The sequence below is a fragment of the Capsella rubella genome, unplaced genomic scaffold, assembly GCF_000375325.1.
Source record: "Capsella rubella cultivar Monte Gargano unplaced genomic scaffold, Caprub1_0 scaffold_1, whole genome shotgun sequence".
NCBI lineage: Eukaryota > Viridiplantae > Streptophyta > Magnoliopsida > Brassicales > Brassicaceae > Capsella > Capsella rubella.
This window is the reverse complement of record NW_006238923.1, coordinates 18,596,398-18,614,786: the sequence shown is the minus strand read 5'-3', so window position 1 is coordinate 18,614,786 and position 18,389 is coordinate 18,596,398. Positions and strand designations below refer to the sequence as shown.

The window sequence follows — 18,389 nt, the reverse complement described above, 5'->3', positions numbered from 1 at the left end:
GGGATACTTGACTAATACTTCTTCCCTACATTAATGGTTTTCCTCAAATTCAATTCAGCATATGAATTTTTCAAAATTTATTTTATATTTTTCCTTTTTAGCATTTTAATATTTAAATATATAAAAATTTCAATTCAAAAAGAAAAGAAAAATAGAAACAAAGTAGGTAAAGGTATCATCAATTCAAGATTTTTAATGGGGTAGATATGTCCACATTGTTTTTTGAAAATTTCGGTTATTTATGATGGGGTATTTTTTTCCCTTTTTATAAATGTTTCAGTATTTATAGTCAAAAAAATATTTGTCTTACCTTAATCTCAACTTTTTAAAAAACTTTTGGGGTCAATTTCAACTATAGTAACGTAGGCAGGGGCTGAAAAATAAAAAGTAAAAACAAAGTAGGTAAGGGCGTTACGGGAACTGTACGCTTATACAGCTTAGAAACGTTCGTTAGTTTAGTCATAATTAACCGGATTTGATTACGCGGCCACACGTGTAATATTAAGCTAATCTCAGGGGCATAAAATCAAATATTAGTCAATTTTTGCCGACACTGTAGATACCATATAAAAGAAACTTAATAATACACTATTTTAAAAATCCATTTTATTAAAGGGAAAAAAAAAAAACAAACGAAGATTGTTTAAGGACGCGGTCGCGACGCTGTGCTAAGTTTAACGATCCAAAACATCACGTAGTTTGTTAATTAAAAACAACACGCATGTTTGGGTATTTTGAATGAGGTAAAAAAAAAAAAAAAAAAACTAGATGACAAAAAAAAAAAAAAAAAAAAATGAGGTAAAACAATTGGGCTTTGTTGACAAAAGAAAAAGAAAAAAAAATTGGGCTTCGTCAGTTTAAAATAGGCCTAAAGGCCCATCAAGTAAGAGCGAAATCTCAGGATTTAAGATTTTATCATCTCCCCTCCTTCAATTTGTACCTACCTTTTCTTCTTCCTCTCTCTGTTTCTATGGTGGTATGGTAGGTATTTAGGGTTTTGGATTTTTCTATCTTTGTCCAAAACCCTACTACCCCCTTAAAGGGAAAGCTTCGTTTTTTTTTGTGACGTTTAAACTTCTCTTACAAGTATACTTCTTCATCTTCCTCTTTCTGGGTTCGAGAATTCTCGCCTAAATCATTATCTCTGAGCTAAATTTTCGGATTTCACTCAATTATATAACTTCTGAGTATCGATTCACACGAAGATTTGGGAGGTTAGGGTAATGGTAGAAACGGAAGAGAAATCTGGTAAGTGTGAAGAAATTAAACTTAAGCGTCGTCGTGTGAGTAGCTCAGAGATTGACTCTGTCGCCCCAGATACACAAAAGTACAAGAGAGTTCATCTCTGTAGAGCAAAACCATCTTATCTTCTGAGTCTTGGAAATAATGAAAGCAGAAGCGAGTATCTCAATAGATTACCAGGGATCCTTCGTGAGCTTCTTCGTAGGAGAAATTGGAGTGATGCAAGTCGTGTTCTTTCAGTTCTGATGAAAGGGACTATGAATGATCATTGCCCCAAGATGAATCGTCTCAAATACGAGGTCGTTTGAGTTCTGAAGTTTTGCTTTATTAATAATCTCCAAATGATGAAATTGTGCTTGCTTCTCTGTTGTTGTATGTATCTTATTGTTCCTTTGTTTTTTTGTTTGCAGGCTCATATACAAATTGTAAATCACTCGGAAACTCAGAAAAAGAAAGCCGATGAGATTGGAAGAATATATGATACTTGGATTGGGCAGATTGGTAAACAACATAAAAAGGTTCCTTTTTAGATTTGTAATTTCGTTAACTTGATTGTGTGTATCGTAGTTCTTGATTGAATATTGCTCTATAGCTCTAGGATAACATTGCTCATTTGGACAGGAGAGGCTCTTGGTTTGGTACGAGCAAATTTGTCATTTTATTGAGCATGAGATGCACACTGACGCTAAAAGTGCTGCAATCAGGTACGATTGGTATCTTCTTGAACTAGTTTTTAATGGGATGTTGGGATTTCTATTGATTTTTTTTATATAGTTAGCATACTATTTCAGTGCACATGTTATCTTGTAATTGTGTATACTCATTGAGATGGTCGATGTTTATCCACCAATGCATAATTCCACTTTCCTGAGGGTGGTGTGCTAAGTTTCTGCTTGGATTAATTTTGATGATTTCTGTTTTTCTATCTTTTGGTAGCTTGATGCAGAACCGTGATTTTGGAATGCTTCCACGGGCCAATCTTTTTATAGGAATCATATTCTACAAGTTGTGGTGTAGTAAATTCTCGAAGGAATTACAGCCTGAAGAGGCAGATGATGACAACAAAAGCTTATCCAATATGTCGGAATCAAAATCCAATAGTCTGGCTGAGTGTTCAGGCGGGGATGATTCGGCTTGCTCTGTGGCGTCAGAGGTTTCTGCTAGAAAAGATTCAGAGACTTCCGTCATGAATGGTAAAAAGGGTTCCCATTTGTCAATCAGTGACTCAGGAACAAAGATGGATACGAAGGTAAAACTAAAGAGTACTCCACATGTTACCACTTCACCACAACTCTATGCAACCTCTGAAGAAAACGAAGGCTCTTTACGGGATGGAGTTGAATTTGATCCCACTGTTATTAGTATTCTTGGTTAGTACTGAATATTTCTTCAGCTTGCATTATGCTATAATCCATAACCAGTTCTGATGAAATATGGCTTCTTTTTTCCGATGTTAGGCGACATGGATCCATGGTTGCTTCCTTTAAAACCACCAAAAGATCCTGATTGCTACAATAGGATTGTCAATGATTCGTATTATAAGGATGCTGTGAAACATATGCGGCAAACTCTTCAGTCCCCGTGTCATGTATCTTTGCCGGCATTACATCCACTTGTACAGGTAAAAACTTATATAAATTTTTTGCTTATGTGTCTGATAATGTCATCATGTTTTTCCCTTAGAGCTGGAATGTCTCACACTAATTAGATGTTTGTTTTTTCCTTTCTCTTATCTTAAATTCCCTTATAGCTTCTGTTAATTGGAGGTCATGTAGATGAAGCGATGAAAGTGGTCGAGGAGATGTGCAAAAAAGTACAAGACATAAAACCTTTCAGGTACAAAAAGATAATTTCATTATCTGTTTAGTATATGTACCCGCCTTAGGACTTTAGAATATGGAAACAGAGGAGTATCTGAAGTGGGGGTTTTGGTTCTTTTGCTCAACTGTAGGATTAAGGCCCTAATGATGGAGAAATTTCATCGTAACAGCGACATGCTTGCAAAATCCTATGAAGATATCTTAAAAATTGATCCTTGTTGTATAACTACCCTTAAAAAGCTTATTGGAATGTGCATAGAAGGTATTTAAGATCAAGCTATCAGACCCCTTTTAGTCTTAAGACCTTGAATATTGCGTAAGTTGTTAATAGTACCATTTTTTTTTTGTTACCTGCAGATGAGTATAGTAGAGACTCACTAATCGAAATGATAGCATTGCATGTAGAAGCTTCTTTTCCTGAGCCTGAAATCTGGAAAGAGTTAGCCTCTTGCTTCAGTCTCTTCTTTGAGAATCTTGATGAAGACCGAATGTCGGTATGCCTCGACGACAGATCTGGAGATAAACGAAACCAACAGTCATATTCTGTTAGATACAACCCGACGCCAAAAATGTTCACCAGTAAATTATGGGCTCTTCGGGCTAAGTGCTGGCTAAACCGCCATTTCTCCCCGGAAATGCTCGAGACAGAAAAAAAAAACAGTATAGTGACAGGAGACTGGGAGATGATGAGTTACAAAGCAGCATGTGCAAGTCACATCTACGGACGAGATTTTGGTTATGTTACAAAAGTTTACGGATTCTTGAAGAATAGCAACAACGTAGAGTTTTTCAACTTCTTGCGAGAACACAGAAGGAACTGGAACAAGATTTACAATTTTGAATAGTGTTATTTTTTTAGGCCAAACAATTTTGAGTAGTTTACTCAAATTATAAGGAACCCCCATTTTTCTTTTTAGTATACATGATACTATGGTAGAAGATATACATCGATTTTGAGTAGTTTGATTTTGTAGTTTCACTAAAAAAGTTTACTGTAATTGGGAACTTCTTGTTATTTGTTTTCAAATTGGGAAAAATGTTATTTAAATCCCGAACTTACACATTTTGGCCATTTTAATTTTCGATTTTCACTGTGGCCATTAAAATAATAGATTTCTCGTTGACGTTATTTTTAAATCACTATCTTTTGTTGACTGAGTCAGATTGAGCATTTCGTCAAATCAAATTCTCTAATAGATGAGTTAACAGCCGTTTAAGATCGTTAATCGATCTCTGTTTAAGTCCAATTTGATTTGCCGATATGCTCAATCTGGCTCAGTCAACAGAAGATAGTGGTTTAAAAATAATGTCAACGAGAAGTCTATGATTTTAATGGCCACAGTGAAAGTCGAAGATTAAAATGGCCAAAATGTGTAAGTTCGAGATTTAAATAACATTTTTCCCTTTTCAAATTATAAACCTTTCCTTATTACACGAACATATTGCCATTGAACCTTCATCAGCTCTGTCTTGATCCATGTGAAAAAATTATGTTTTAAAGGTACAAGTGGATGTAGAAGGTAGCTAAACTCACCTCATCTACTAAGAAAGTGTCAAACATTGCATATTATTGAACTGAAGAAATCTGAACCCATGGGGTAAGGAAGAAGGCATCATCCAATGTCAAAACGAGGTGATAGATATTTACCCGAGAGAAGTCAAACCCAAAAGATGATCGATCAAGGATTAAACTCTCGATAACATATACTAACCTCTGGAGATTCCATTTCGGTCGAACCTAAGGACGTAAACTGGGACTGCAGGAGACAGAATCACCTCCCGAGATGACAACCCAACACTAGACAACAAGTACACCTAAGCTGCAGAACCAACCAGTATATCAGATCAGAACTGAGCATCAACAAGTTATACACAGGAGACAAAGCATCAAAATGTCACAATGTAGTAACAAGCAATATATTGTGGTGGATACTGGTTATTAGTAGGATCCTATGAGAACGCCAGTACATTTAACTTCTTTTGTGGAATATGTTTGATAAATTGATCTAGTGAGGATCCATATTTATGTTATAGTATAATCCAGATTAAACGACATCTAAAGACTATAAAAGTAAAGGTTCCCAAGTACATATGCAAAGATGACCTCAAGTGGGAAGTTCTTGTATACACTTGTCACGAACTTGTGTTAGATCAACCTCTTTGTAGAACATTGCAAATGAAAATGACTGAAGCAAAATAAGATCATTAAAGCCTAACCAAATGACAAAAAACAAGAGAAGTATAAGGAGAAAGGAAACCCCTAGAGAAACCAAATTAGCCTGTACAATTTTCATTATCACGTAGCCAAGAAACCAATTAAAAGATGACAGTTTTTGACCAATTCACACATATTTATGTGCACAAAAAAAAAGGTACAAATTTACAGAAAATTCTTTTGGAGCTGAAAACAAACTCAAACTCTGTTTTCTTCTCTTCTTTAAACGTCTCTTTTATATATAAATATATATAAACCCAATAGATTAGATAGCCATTCTTCTTCCTATACCTTTCTCTTCTCCATAACCAGTGCCTCTGCTTTACAGATTGGGCAAACGTTCTTCACAATCAGCCATTTCTCCAAGCATTCTGCATGATATTCGTGCCCGCAATCCAAAGTCGCAATCTTCTCTTCGTTCTTGAAGCTTTCCTGTAAAGAAAGATATTGAGAGGAATCTTTAGCCCTCTAAATCTAAGCCTGTGCTGCCATTTTTAATAGTTTTGATAGTTGGCTATCTTTTACCTGACATATCGTGCAGGGTTCAGTTTCTAAATCTTTACTCCGTGGAGACAACGACTCTTTTTCAAGGTTGATGCCAGAACATGTTCTTGTTTTCAAATGATTCTTAACATCTTCCTCCGGCAAACCAGTGTTTACAGTCCCAATTCGCTCACTCAACGCAAGTAGCTCCTGTTCAAATCCCCGATTTTCAAATCAGATCAACCAAATCCTAACCGTGATCACAAAGAATTGAATTGTGGATTCTCAAGCTCATGCTAAACCCAAAATCTTCTCAGGGAAAAGATAATAAAAGAAGGCGAATTTTAGCTCCTAACTCTGATAACTACATTGGCAAAGAGTAGTAATGGGCTCACCTCGTAAGACATTTCCTCGATGTCCAATCGCATATCTCGATGATGATCAATGTGATTATTTCCAGAACCACCAAGGAAGTCACCAAATTCCAAAAGCGCAACTTCCTATACACATTGAGAGAACCAAAAGATACAGAACCTTGAGCAATGACGGGCATGGAGAAAGATGAGACAGAAAATTTGAGGCAAGACAGTTACATCATCAGGCATCACTCTAAGCCGAGGAACTCCACCACGGTGTTGTCTAAGAGTTGCTACAGGTACAGATTCATCTCGTTGATGATGCTGGTATATCCGAAACCCGGTTGGTTGAATCGGACCCACGTGACTAGAACCCATCTCTGATCCCGGGGGACCACTATTCATTGTGTTCTGAGGAGCAAAGCTCCCATGAGGAACTCTGTATGAGGCCGAGGAAGCCATGTGAGGATATAATGTGGCGGTCTGGCCTCTCACGCCTTGTACAGGAGGAGGTGCTGGGTGGTGATGATGACTATAATAGAGGTCCCTCGGGTTTAACTGTGAAGGATACATAAATGCTGTAGGGTTTCTGCTACTAGACTCTATGGAACCAGCGACAATATTACTACCTGAAAGGTCATTCAAAGATAGATAAATAAGATTTAGAAGTTCAGAAATTTTGAAAAGAGATTGTGTGTTAATCAAGTACCGTGCATGTAAGGTGTGTGGGGCCAAAACGAAGGTGAACCATCAGACCTGCCATGGTGTTGATCATACCAGACTGAGCCAGGTGGTGGAAAAGGATGATGGCCTGCATAGTTTCCTTGAACGAAGTTGTTTGGTGCATGAGGAGGGGGCACAGGGTTCACTGTAACATTCCCTAGTCTGGTCCGAGCACCTCCAAAAGGTGGTATGGTCTCTGGTGCGTTGAATGGAGCTGCTAAGGTACTTAAATATTGAGGTTGTCCGGGTACTCCTTCAGCGTTTTTTCGCTTATATGTCCCTCTTGAGTTATCCATAAAATGAGCATTTCTTTCGTATTCATGATCAGGACTTACTCCAACTACACCGTGACTGCTTGAAGATGGTAACTGACCCGGAGGAGCCTGAAACGCCACATAGGGGACATAGAAATTCGCTGGAACACGCTGATGAGGATGATGATGGTACTGAGGAAGACCGTAGAACATTGCTGAGTTGTCATAAGTTGGGTCTTGAAGAGAATGAGCTTCTAAATTAGGAACATTTGCGACCATGGCAGGGACATTACTAATATTATCCGGTTGTTGGGTAAAGGTGCCTAAAAGGATGCAAGGTTCTGGTTGGAGAGAAGCTTGAGCTTGCTGCTGCTCCATTTCTAAATCAACAGTCCTATTTCTTTGTCCCATTTCGCTTGCTGCAGAAGCCCTCTGATAAGGGTTTTGAGTCATAAAAACATCAACAAACCATATGGTGACACAACAAAGTATATATTGAGTAAGAAATCGAACTTCTTGATTCAAACCAATGCAACATTATTACTATCTCAAGCTGATACTTAAAAACTAAGCTATCACATTGTCATCTGCACAAACTTATGAGTTTGGAAATTAAGTAACGAAACCAAAACATACGAAACACATGGTCTCCTTGATTTAGCCTCAGAAAAATGTCTCTAATAGAAACCGTATTCTCGGAAGAACCGCATTGTGCATTCTCAAACTCATGGAAACAGGGTAAAGCCAAGATCATTTTTTCACGGAAACTAAATGAACAAAGACTGAAACTTTTAGCTGCAGAGAAAAAATCCAAAACCAAATTCATAGAACAATAACAATTCTTCAAACGCCATAAGAAAAAAAAGATCAAAACTTTCTAACATTAACAGAAACAGGAAACAAGCCCACCATGCCTAAAGTAGAATAAAGCAAAGAAAGAGAGAAGAAAGGTCTGACCTTGAGAACATTAAGAAAAGCTTCAATGGGGGCAGAGCAAACAGCAGCAAAAGAAACAAAGACTTGGTAATTACCTGAGAATCCAAAACCAAAAACTCCCTGCAAGATGAATCAACGATGATCAAAAGAGATTAAAATCATAACCAAGAACAATGCAATCTCTTCAGATAAAGTTGATGATAACACAATTATCAAAAACTCACCAAATAAAACTTATAAAAAAAGGATTTTTATTGTTTTTCCCAGAACCAAAAGAAACTGGGAATATTAAAAAAAAGCAAGAGAAATCAGATTAACGTGATGATTACCTGATTTGAGAGGTTTAATCAGGGAGGAGGAGAGAGAAAGAGAGAGAGAGAGATCCGAAGGAAGAAGAGAAGAAAGAGGAGAGGTGAGGGAGAGAGAAGAGAAGAGAGAGACGTCGGTTTCTTGATTCTTATTTCTTTTCGCACTGTGACGGATGATGAACCTTTTCTTTTTTTTTTCTTTTTTTCGCATTTATCGTTTTTATTCTTCTTTAATTTTCCTATTTTTCATTGGTTTCTCTTTTTTCTTACATTAATTTTATTTCGGTTTCTCATTTGTCTTTGTATATTATTAAAAAGATAAAATAGTGTTCCTAATTATAGACCTAAAATTAAAAGACGACGTCATATGTGCTTACTTCATTTTTCATTAATGATTTTGATTAATTAGTAGACACTTTTTTTTATCTCATATGTTTTGGTTTTTACTAGAGCCGATTTGCTTTGTTTTATTTATTACTAGCAGTTGATCCGCGCTCCGCGCGGGAGGTTTATAATTTTGTTTCGTTGTTTTTTTATTCATATTATGATATTTTATTTTTTTTAATTGATTTTCAAAAAATATTATAATTATTTTCTCTTTAATTATTATCTTTCAATACTCAAATTTGGATTAAAAGCACTTGATTCAATTTATGAAATATCATTTTTTTCTTTTTGATCATATATTTCACTTTCATTTTTTTCCTCTTTATAATTTTATATATACAATTACATAAATGTTGTTTTAGTCTACCATAAATTTAAATTTTACTTCCATTCTAAAACTCAGTAACATATTTAAAATATTAAATTATGATCAATTTAAAATGAAAGTTGAATTATATACTAATAAAAATTTAAGTATTGTTTATCTTATTTTAACATTTCATTTTTTACATAATTTATTTTTATTTATATAAACTTTCTATTAATTAAATAAGTAACATAATATGTACTAAATGAATGTTTTAAATTTATTTTGATGTTTAAACAAAAATGTGGCTTAGGTGGATGCTTAGGTGGCATCATGAGAAGAGAGAAAAAGCTAACTTTATATATATAGATGATGATTGATCAAGCATGCCAACCATTAATTAAGAATGATTTATTAGCTATAAGATATGAAAATTTTATTCAATGTAGATATTTTTTTCATTGATATAGAAAGAAAAATAAAATACTAAAAAGGATTTTGTTATTCATTAAATGATCCACATTGAGATGTTTTGTTAATTTTGGTGACTTGTATAAGTTATAAAGTTTTTGAATATATAATATATTCTTTGTATTAGATAGATTTTGAGCAAAGTTATTAAAATTGTTTGGTTTATGTATTTTTGTTGTTCATAACACACAAGCTTTGGGGGAAGTGTCCCCATGTGCTTTCTTTGTTGAACCAGCTTGACACCTAATTATGCCCAATATTAATTTAGAATTTATGGCTACACAACTTTGTGAACTATATCTAAAAACAAAGTATACAACACCACACCACATCATATCCAATGAATTCAACCTCTAATGCGTTGTAGTTTTCTTATTTAAAGATGTGTATTTGTCTTCCTTAAATTTTGTGTTTGTAATTAACTCCGTAAACATCCTTTGTAATTAAATTAGATTAAAAATTAGCTTTATGTTTAAGTTTCCTGAGTTTCTTTAATCTATGTAAAGATAAATAGATAATAATTAGACTTAAATACATAGAAGAAATAACATGATTGCTTATACAATTTGAACGAACAGTAAAAGCATGAGCATATTAACTGGAATCAATGAATCAAACCGAACATAATCAAAATTTTGGTAATTTTTTGGCTACTACATAAGAACCGAACGGTTCTCGGTTTGGTTCGGATAATATTCAAAAAATCGATTTCATTGGAACCAAAGCTTTTTCAAATCTTATTCGGTTTGAATTTTAAATACTCTTAACAAAATTTTAGTTTGTTCATACGTATATGATTATCAAAATTTCATATCCGAAGTACCAGAAAACAAATCCGAAAACCCGAAGGCCAAATCTAATTGTAACGTATAAGTTTGTAACCTACACTTTGAGTTAAGAATATACGTTTGACTTTTTATGTCAAACATATATAAAGTAGAAGAATGAAATCGACATACACTTAAATCTATGATATCGTTCTTAGTGTATCAGATTGACAAGCCAACAATATATATCTCGAAGTCATCGTCGTATGTTTTGTATGATAATCTAATATAATTCTGATATTTAGTCGTACAAAATAACACTAGCCATACACGTAGACGTAGTAAGTGTTGGGGAAATCCCATGTAACTTAATAAAAAAAGATAAGGACGAATTTATAACTAAATCCACAAAAATCTGTTTGGGGTTATTACATTGCTTCCAACTGTAGAGTTTGGATCAGATTCTTTCTACTGTCTTAAACCCACCTAGAGAATATGCTCTTTTTATTCCCCCTATTTGTTTATCGACTGTATTGGTCAGTCAGGTCAGGTTAAAGGATTTGATTGCCACATCAAATAACGAACGGGACACTTAAAATTAAAAAACAAAACGAAAAAATGGAAAAAACAAAAACAAAACGCTTTTGATATGATCACCAATATTTTTACCATACCACCAAATCTATCAGATTATATACAAAACTTCATGCAATACACATATACAAGTACTGAAACAATAACGCCTTTTTTTTTTAATGTAGAATAATTTAAGATTCATATTTAGTAGTAACAAAGATTGGTCGTTTTGTTAGTTTTATAAGCATGAGTTTGTTCCACTATAGGTTTTGATACTTGCGACCGGAGAATTTACTTGTTGGTTCCTTGGAGTTAGGGTTTTCGGATTTTTGCAGCCATCCCACTTCTTTAGGTTTAGTGCAAATAAGCTCCGATTAAAACTCAAATGTAACAGTCTTTCGTGTGTGTGTGTGTGTGTATGAAGTTCATCAACGGCTACTAGTGAATGACCAGCCTTTAGATATTGGGCTGAGTGGATTTGTAGGCCTGTGATGACTATGCATTCAGGCCTTTTCTGGTTGAGGATTTCTAATAAGTTATCTTATGGTGGATCCATTTTGTTTATGCTTTTTAAAATTCGTGTCCATATCTTATACATCGAACGAAAATGTTTCAATATAATCCAAAGTTTTATTTAGGACTTGAATAGAACAAAACCTTTTATGGACCAAACCATTTTTATTTACTATTTACTAATTGTATATGTAGTAGTACGGTCTTAAAAACCAAAAGAAAACCGTTACACACCAAAAACAAATCGTTTTTATGTACAAACAGAATTGATCTATCGTGGTTTGTTGTTTGCTCCAAAAATAGAATAGACTAAACCGTTGACGGATTTATCTATTTCGACTGCGCTAACCATTCGAATCAATAACGTCTGTTTAATCATTAATGTGTTGATCTTTAATATATTTAAAAAATGGAGGCTGGTCCAAATATTTGTTGTGAGTGAAATTTGTAATGAATTCAGAAAAGTAGCTACTTGTTTTGGTTTGTTTTGTACCAATTGGGCTACTTGTTTGGTTTTATAAAAAAAACATATACTTGTGTCTACTTGAGAGATTTGACCTAAAGGCACTGTTTCTTGTCATCTCTGTTAAAAGTGTAAAAAGGTCTGGTGAGTGATTTTGTCTGTTAGTTGAACGTGTTTCTCTTTTTTGTTATGTAATTTGGTAGCAAAAATAGTAATTGTCGCCAAGTTTTTATTGGAAGTTAGCAAAACTATACACTTCATAACAATTTACCCGTAATTAACGGTCTTATGTTATGAACTTAATTATGTCATTAGTAAAACTTTTGACAAAGAAACAAAAGAAGATGTGTAATCTCTTTCAAATTTCACCCAAAAAAAGAAAAGAAAAAGTAGTTAGTAATCCTTTTCAAAGGATGCTTGGCTTAATTAGTACATTAACTATTAAAATATCGTAAGTTGAATAAATATGCATATAGTATTTATTGTTTTGGTCTTACGAGAGATCTCTACAATCAAGAATTGGTTCAATCTCGTTAGTTCCAAGTCATTGCATTTTTTCTTTATATTTAAACCCAACAAACATGATTCAACGTATTTTACGTGTAATGTTAAAAATTAGATTTCTAGGAAAGTCTGCAAAAATCGCAATCAAATCACAAAGGCCTCGATTGATTACCATGATTTAGGAAAAAAATGAGAAGGAATATGACATTCCTCTTCATTCCTCAATTTTTTTACCATTTACAAGGAATCATTTTTCCACATCATTCCTCTACATTCCTCACAAAATGAGGAACAAAAATGTTCCTCCCCAAAATTGATGAGGAACAAATGGAACAAAAAAGAAACAAATGTTAAAATTCGTTTTTTATTTTAAAATAAATAAAAAATTATTTATTAATAATATTTTAATCTCATAATATAATATTTTCATATTTTTATCATGTATTGACATTAAAAAATATTTTTGATATGAATTTCATGTTAAAAAATCTTACTATACATTATTTAAAATTTGTATGGATAGTAAAACATATTTAAGAGATGTTTATATCATAAATAACAAATAAAAATTACTATAATCTATAATAGGTTAATATAAATTATTATTTTTAACATTAAATATTTAAATTCATTCAAAAATATATTTTAAAATTAGTGTCAAATTCATTATATATAAATTATATCTAGTATTATTATTAAAAGTTGATTTATTTAAGCAAATATATTATAAAAGATAGTGTTATTGTTTGGTTACCATTTATTATTTTGTTCTTCTCTGCATGTTTTCTTTTCATTCTTCAAAAGTTGTTTATTCCGTTCCGTATTGTTCTTTTTGTTCTTTTTCCTTTTGTTCCTCTAATGGTTACCAGTAGAAACAAAATTATTATGTTCTTTCTTTTGGAAAATAAAAATATTTATCATTAAAATATTGACTATTGTAATGTTTTTTCCACTGTTTTTGCTCATCTCCTTTTCTTAGATCATAATGATGAATTTTTCTTGCCCAAAAAAAAAGAAAGAAGAACATCATCATCACATAAACAGAGGAATCTCATTATTTCAGGAGGATTCAGAAGAAGAGAAAAAGACACAAAAGAGATCAAGATAAGAATCATATGTACGGGATACTAGTGTTACAAAGAAACACAAGTTTATTAGTGTCTGAAACAAAATCTAGCACTCTTGTCGGACATTAGTAGCTACGGCTCGAGCCCAGAACTTGATCTGATCTTTCATTTCTTTTCTTGAATCCTTTGGAACCTTAGGCGGTGTAGCCTGTCCGTTTGTGACACGTGGCTCGGCCAGTTGTCCATCGTAATCTTTCAGCCTCTGAATCTCTTTGGTTGTCTCTATGCTGCTTAACGTCTTACGCAGCGTTTTGGGACTTGAGCTTCCTTGTTTGACCATAACAGTGTCTTCTGATCTCAAGCTTCTTGGTGGTCTCTGCCTTTGATTGCTTGAAGCCTGCACCAAAATTCAAACTTTAATATGTTTTTCAACTTCTCAAAAAACCTTTCCTGTTAAGAGAATTAATCATTTCATACCTTTGAGACATTATGTGAGCTAGCGAGGGCTTCACGGATCAAGAATCCCATTCTTGAGTCGCTTTCTTGATCTTCAAACTCGTCCTCCTCGTTATCTTCTTCTATTTTCATGCTATTTGGCAGCGTTTGAGTTCTTTGCAAACAAATCTTGGCACTACTTTTACTACTACTACTACTACTACTTCTTGTTTTGTTCCTTTCACTAATCCATTTGTCGCGTACCATAGTTTCCTTCTTCTGCAAGAAAAGCTCACCAGACTTGTTTGGTTCTAGTACCCTAATCTTCTCAGAGAACTGCCTTGTCAGCTTATTGATCATCTTCTTTGCCTCGTGGTCCACCTCTCTTTTATCTATCTGAGGCGGCAAAGAAGGTGCTCGGATCAAACCACGTTTTGTGGAAGCTTCTTGAATCTTCCCCGGAGCCGAACGAGATCCAGATTTAGGAAGGACCATATGTTCCTTATTCTGCAAGGAAGAGCCAAGTTGTCTCGGTTCTTGAACCCTAATGTTTTCAGAGGACTGTCTCCTCAGCTTCATCTGATCAGATCCGCTATCTCTACTATCTACAGAAGGTGCCCTGATTAAAGATGCTTCGAGAGCCTTACAAGAATCTGAATCTCCCATTTCTCCCGCAGAAGTCGAAGTAGTAGTAGAAGAAGAAGGGTAAGGATCTGAGTGACAATACCTCAAACCTCCTGATCTCCTCGTGAATAAGTTCTCAAAGAACCAGTACTCTTCAAGAAGATCATCAATAAGTAAATCACTTGAACTACTTACACGATCCATGTCCTTTTCAGACAATAACAGATTACAGAAGAAGGAAAAAGGAAGTTAAAAAGAAGAAGACAAGAAGAGACCGAGACTCTAAAAAGAGAGAAGTCGTGTGTCTTATAACAAAGATTGGGTTTTCTGTTTTTCCAAAGTGGGTGTGTTTTGTTTTGTTGGAGTTTTGTTCATATCTGTGTTGTTTAGTAGACATCCAATGTATTTGAAGCATCGATTCTGGAGTTTTATATGGAAGTGACCACATGGGCAGCCTTTCTTCAATTATTAATCTTTTTTTTATATATAATAATATCTTTGTGGAGTGAATATATTGGGTTTTGAATATAATATTTTAAGGATTTTCCAGGTAAAAACAATAATAATGCTGAAATTGGAACTTATTACAGAATAAAATAGTTACAAGTTACAAGAATAGATAGAGCTATAAAAGTCAACTAAATAGATAGAGTATAATAGTTGTGTATATGTTAAAAGTTATGTGAAAATATAGGTATCTAAAAGTGAATAACCAGTAAAATACATTATTTTGGCAACAACTATAAAGGGAAGAAAAAAGAGGTTCAACAAAGCTATGATTGCTTTTAAGAGATGTCATAATAATTAATCAATGTCAGAATAGTCCACAAGCCATGTGATTTCTCTGTTTATATACATATTAGTATAACCCTTAGTACGTAGTGTAATCATAATAAAACCACGTATTTGGAGAATAAATACAAAAGATTAGTATTCAAAGTATCATAATCAGTATTACAGTATAGATTAGAAAAGAACAGAAACAAAAAAAAACAATAATCACGAGTTTTGTAGAGATCATCAAAAAGCCGTAATGTTTATTATGTATGTGCATGACAAGTGGTTCAATTACTGATAAGAACGAACGAATGATGAGTCGTTTGAATAAATGAATATAGTATAATGGATTTGATTGTTGATTGTTTTATTTATGTATGTAATCACGTGGATATGATTATAAAGTGATGTGGCCAATTCAAGATATTCATATATATTTTGGTCAATTTTTCACATTTTATTTTTGTTCTTCGTAGTAGTTTATACTTATTATACACGTAATCTTATATTTTTATTTTGAAGTTATAATTTTTAGTTCTTTATGAAATTTTTTTAGAAGAATGTTTCATAATAATTCTCTACTTGTTACGTATAAGTTCTAACAAGATAAAAAGATGCTAACTGTAATAAGGATAGTAATTAAAACACGTAAGCAGGAAATAATTATAATTATAAGATTGTGTATATTAATGTCACATTGACACTCCAAGAAGGAAAATATTTATTTGTGGCTTTTGCGTAATTATATAAACACACGAGGATCTTAAATGGAAATAAAGGGAAAAAACGGATTCTTGTATTTTTTTTTTTTGTTTGTTGGCGTTGAGTCGTATCGTCGTCCTTAGCCAGATCTGCTTCTTTTTCGCTGCGTCGTCGAGGTCTCATTTGGGTCAGCAACAACAACAACAACAAGAAGAAGAAGAAGAAGAAGAAGAGGGAAGCTATTCCTAGATTCACCATACGTGTAAGTCTTTTGAATCTCCATCTTCTTCCATAAACTTCTATAATGCTTTTGATCTTCGACATTTTTTCTCGTTCCGATTGATTCTTAGATTCTCTTCTCTCTCTCGTTCGCACCTTCTTCTCGTTGATTTAATGCTGCTTTCCAAGAATTTTCGATTAGTTTTTGGGAACGATTCAGTTCAGATTCCAGATCTAATTTTCGCGATTTCGTAATTAGTTTGTGTCTAGGGTTTTTGGATTCACTAGCGAGATTATTAAGCTAAGCTTCATTTCTGCAAAACACTTGGAGAGATCGAAGCTATTCTTCATTTCTTGGGTCTTATAAGTAAGATTTCTGATTTCGTGCGAAATGTTGTGGTTTCATGTTCTGGGAGACTCTTCTTTGGTACATCTGATAATGTGATAGATTAGTGTAAACTTCAACTTTATTACAGTATTATCCGCTGCATCCAGGGGATCATTGCTCTGTTATAATCTGAAGATGTAATGTGACGGAGTTGTGTTCTTACTCATTTTCTAGGTTTCAAGAATCACAATGGATGGAAGCGGTGGTGACAGTGGTTCGATTGCTACACCTGTGCAAAAGAAGGCACATGACGCATGGAGGGTTTACCAATATTATCTTGACAAGACTACTCCTCATTCAACTTATAGGTGGATCGGAACACTTGTTGTCTTTCTTATCTACTGTTTGAGGGTTTACTCTATTCAGGGATTCTACATCATCTCCTATGGTCTTGGGATCTATCTCCTCAATCTGCTTATCGGATTCCTGTCCCCTCTTGTTGACCCTGAGCTCGAGGTCTCTGATGGAGCTACTCTGCCTACTCGAGGTTCTGATGAGTTTAAGCCATTTATCCGCCGACTGCCTGAGTTCAAATTCTGGTAATTACCCTATACCGCAAAGTTCCTAACTCTGATTATGCAATCAGTACCATCAATTTGGGATTATATTCATTAAATATCCTCTTCTTCTTGATAAGTAAAATATAAAATTCTATTAGTATTCAGGCGCTTCATCATATGCCATTTTGTCCTAACGAAGTATGTTGTTATTGCTATGATATGAGCATTCAGTATGTCGTAATCATGTTGTGATGCTATTGTAGTTTAGATATAATTGCTGAGTTTTTGTCTCCCTAATACCTTCCTGAATGATAACTTCTGGGAAGAAAACACATCGTCTTTTTCAATAACTACACACATAAAATACACAGTATCCTCCCTTTTGTGACAATGGGATTGTATCTGTGGCAGGTACTCCATGACTAAGGCATTCTGCATAGCCTTTCTCATGACATTCTTCTCAGTCTTTGACGTTCCTGTCTTCTGGCCCATATTGCTTTGCTACTGGGTTGTTCTCTTTGTCCTCACCATGAGACGCCAAATCGCGCACATGATTAAGCACAAGTACATTCCATTCAGCATCGGAAAACAGGTACCCGTTTTTCACAACTTTGATTTAGTCATTTGAATTCTCTTACTTTTGTTGAGTGTACTGATACCAACTGCTCACGTCTCTGCAAAGTCACGCACATCCTGTAATTTGGTTAGTAGCTAACATATCGCTCACATATGATCTGTGGTGCAGAAATATAGCGGAAAGAGATCTTCTGCGAGCAACGGGGGCGGCTCTCGAGCTGATTGATTTCTGCATCCACATTTTCTGCAGAAACAAGTGTGGGTTGGAAACCATAGTGGAATGTTTTGTAGTGAGATGATTTTAATCAAATTGCCAGTATGGTGTTATGCAGCTTTCAAGGAAGAAGAAGGAAACAAAAAAAACAAAGGAAAGTGTGATTTAGTTTTTATGTTGCAGGAAAATTGTTATTTTTGTTAGTTCCCTTTAATCCCTACGTACACCTCTCTTCTGTAAATATGATTCATTCTCTCTTTTCCCCCATTTTTTAAAAACCTTTCCATTTTATCTCTCTATCTATTTGGTAATTTCTTGCAATTTACTTATAATACAAAGAGGTATCAACTACTATCGGGGTTCTATAGGCATTATGCACCGGACCGGTTATTCATATACGAAGTGAGTTTAATTAATTTAGGGCTAACTTTCTTCACGGACAGAACAGGTTAAATCGATTTGGGAGAAAATAAAACTCCTTAGTTTCTTTAAATCGAAATTAGAGAATTTTCCTCGGGTTTTTTGGGGGATTTCCTTGGCTTTCCTTCAATTTATTTCCTTG

General features: G+C 34.2%; 4 protein-coding genes across 6 annotated transcripts; 2 read left to right on the top strand and 2 right to left on the bottom strand.

Moving 5' to 3' along the window:
- The first annotated feature begins 958 nt into the window (after positions 1-958).
- On the top strand, positions 959-4,060 carry LOC17899748. 2 transcript variants are annotated; one of them, XM_006306977.2, is made up of 8 exons: positions 959-1,541; positions 1,653-1,760; positions 1,864-1,946; positions 2,179-2,612; positions 2,700-2,863; positions 2,993-3,078; positions 3,194-3,324; positions 3,420-4,060. In XM_006306977.2, exons 1-8 carry the CDS (start codon positions 1,224-1,226, stop codon positions 3,905-3,907), a joined length of 1,812 nt encoding a protein of 603 aa, XP_006307039.1. In that variant the 5' UTR covers positions 959-1,223; the 3' UTR covers positions 3,908-4,060. The 2 variants fall into 2 exon arrangements, with proteins under 2 accessions (XP_006307039.1, XP_006307038.1); XM_006306976.2 differs by having other exon boundaries at positions 1,450-1,541; positions 1,653-1,743.
- Positions 4,061-5,325: 1,265 nt separating this feature from the next.
- Positions 5,326-8,450, bottom strand: LOC17899037 (probable E3 ubiquitin-protein ligase ZFP1). The gene is made up of 7 exons (XM_006305928.2): positions 8,359-8,450; positions 8,051-8,149; positions 6,826-7,525; positions 6,354-6,745; positions 6,156-6,260; positions 5,803-5,970; positions 5,326-5,709 (listed from the first exon to the last, which is right to left on the bottom strand). Exons 3-7 carry the CDS (start codon positions 7,502-7,504, stop codon positions 5,563-5,565), a joined length of 1,491 nt encoding a protein of 496 aa, XP_006305990.1. The 5' UTR covers positions 7,505-7,525; positions 8,051-8,149; positions 8,359-8,450; the 3' UTR covers positions 5,326-5,562.
- A 4,887-nt stretch (positions 8,451-13,337) lies between these two features.
- On the bottom strand, positions 13,338-14,782 carry LOC17896986. Its single transcript, XM_006305122.2, has 2 exons — positions 13,870-14,782; positions 13,338-13,789 (listed from the first exon to the last, which is right to left on the bottom strand). Exons 1-2 carry the CDS (start codon positions 14,653-14,655, stop codon positions 13,499-13,501), a joined length of 1,077 nt encoding a protein of 358 aa, XP_006305184.1. The 5' UTR covers positions 14,656-14,782; the 3' UTR covers positions 13,338-13,498.
- A 1,243-nt stretch (positions 14,783-16,025) lies between these two features.
- LOC17896920 (protein RER1B) lies at positions 16,026-18,124 on the top strand. Of its 2 annotated transcripts, XM_023789508.1 has the most exons (5): positions 16,026-16,192; positions 16,409-16,516; positions 16,712-17,076; positions 17,449-17,629; positions 17,783-18,124. In XM_023789508.1, exons 3-5 carry the CDS (start codon positions 16,727-16,729, stop codon positions 17,837-17,839), a joined length of 588 nt encoding a protein of 195 aa, XP_023645276.1. In that variant the 5' UTR covers positions 16,026-16,192; positions 16,409-16,516; positions 16,712-16,726; the 3' UTR covers positions 17,840-18,124. The 2 variants fall into 2 exon arrangements, with proteins under 2 accessions (XP_023645276.1, XP_006305649.1); XM_006305587.2 differs by lacking the exon at positions 16,409-16,516 and having other exon boundaries at positions 16,028-16,192.
- The last annotated feature ends 265 nt before the right edge of the window (positions 18,125-18,389 follow it).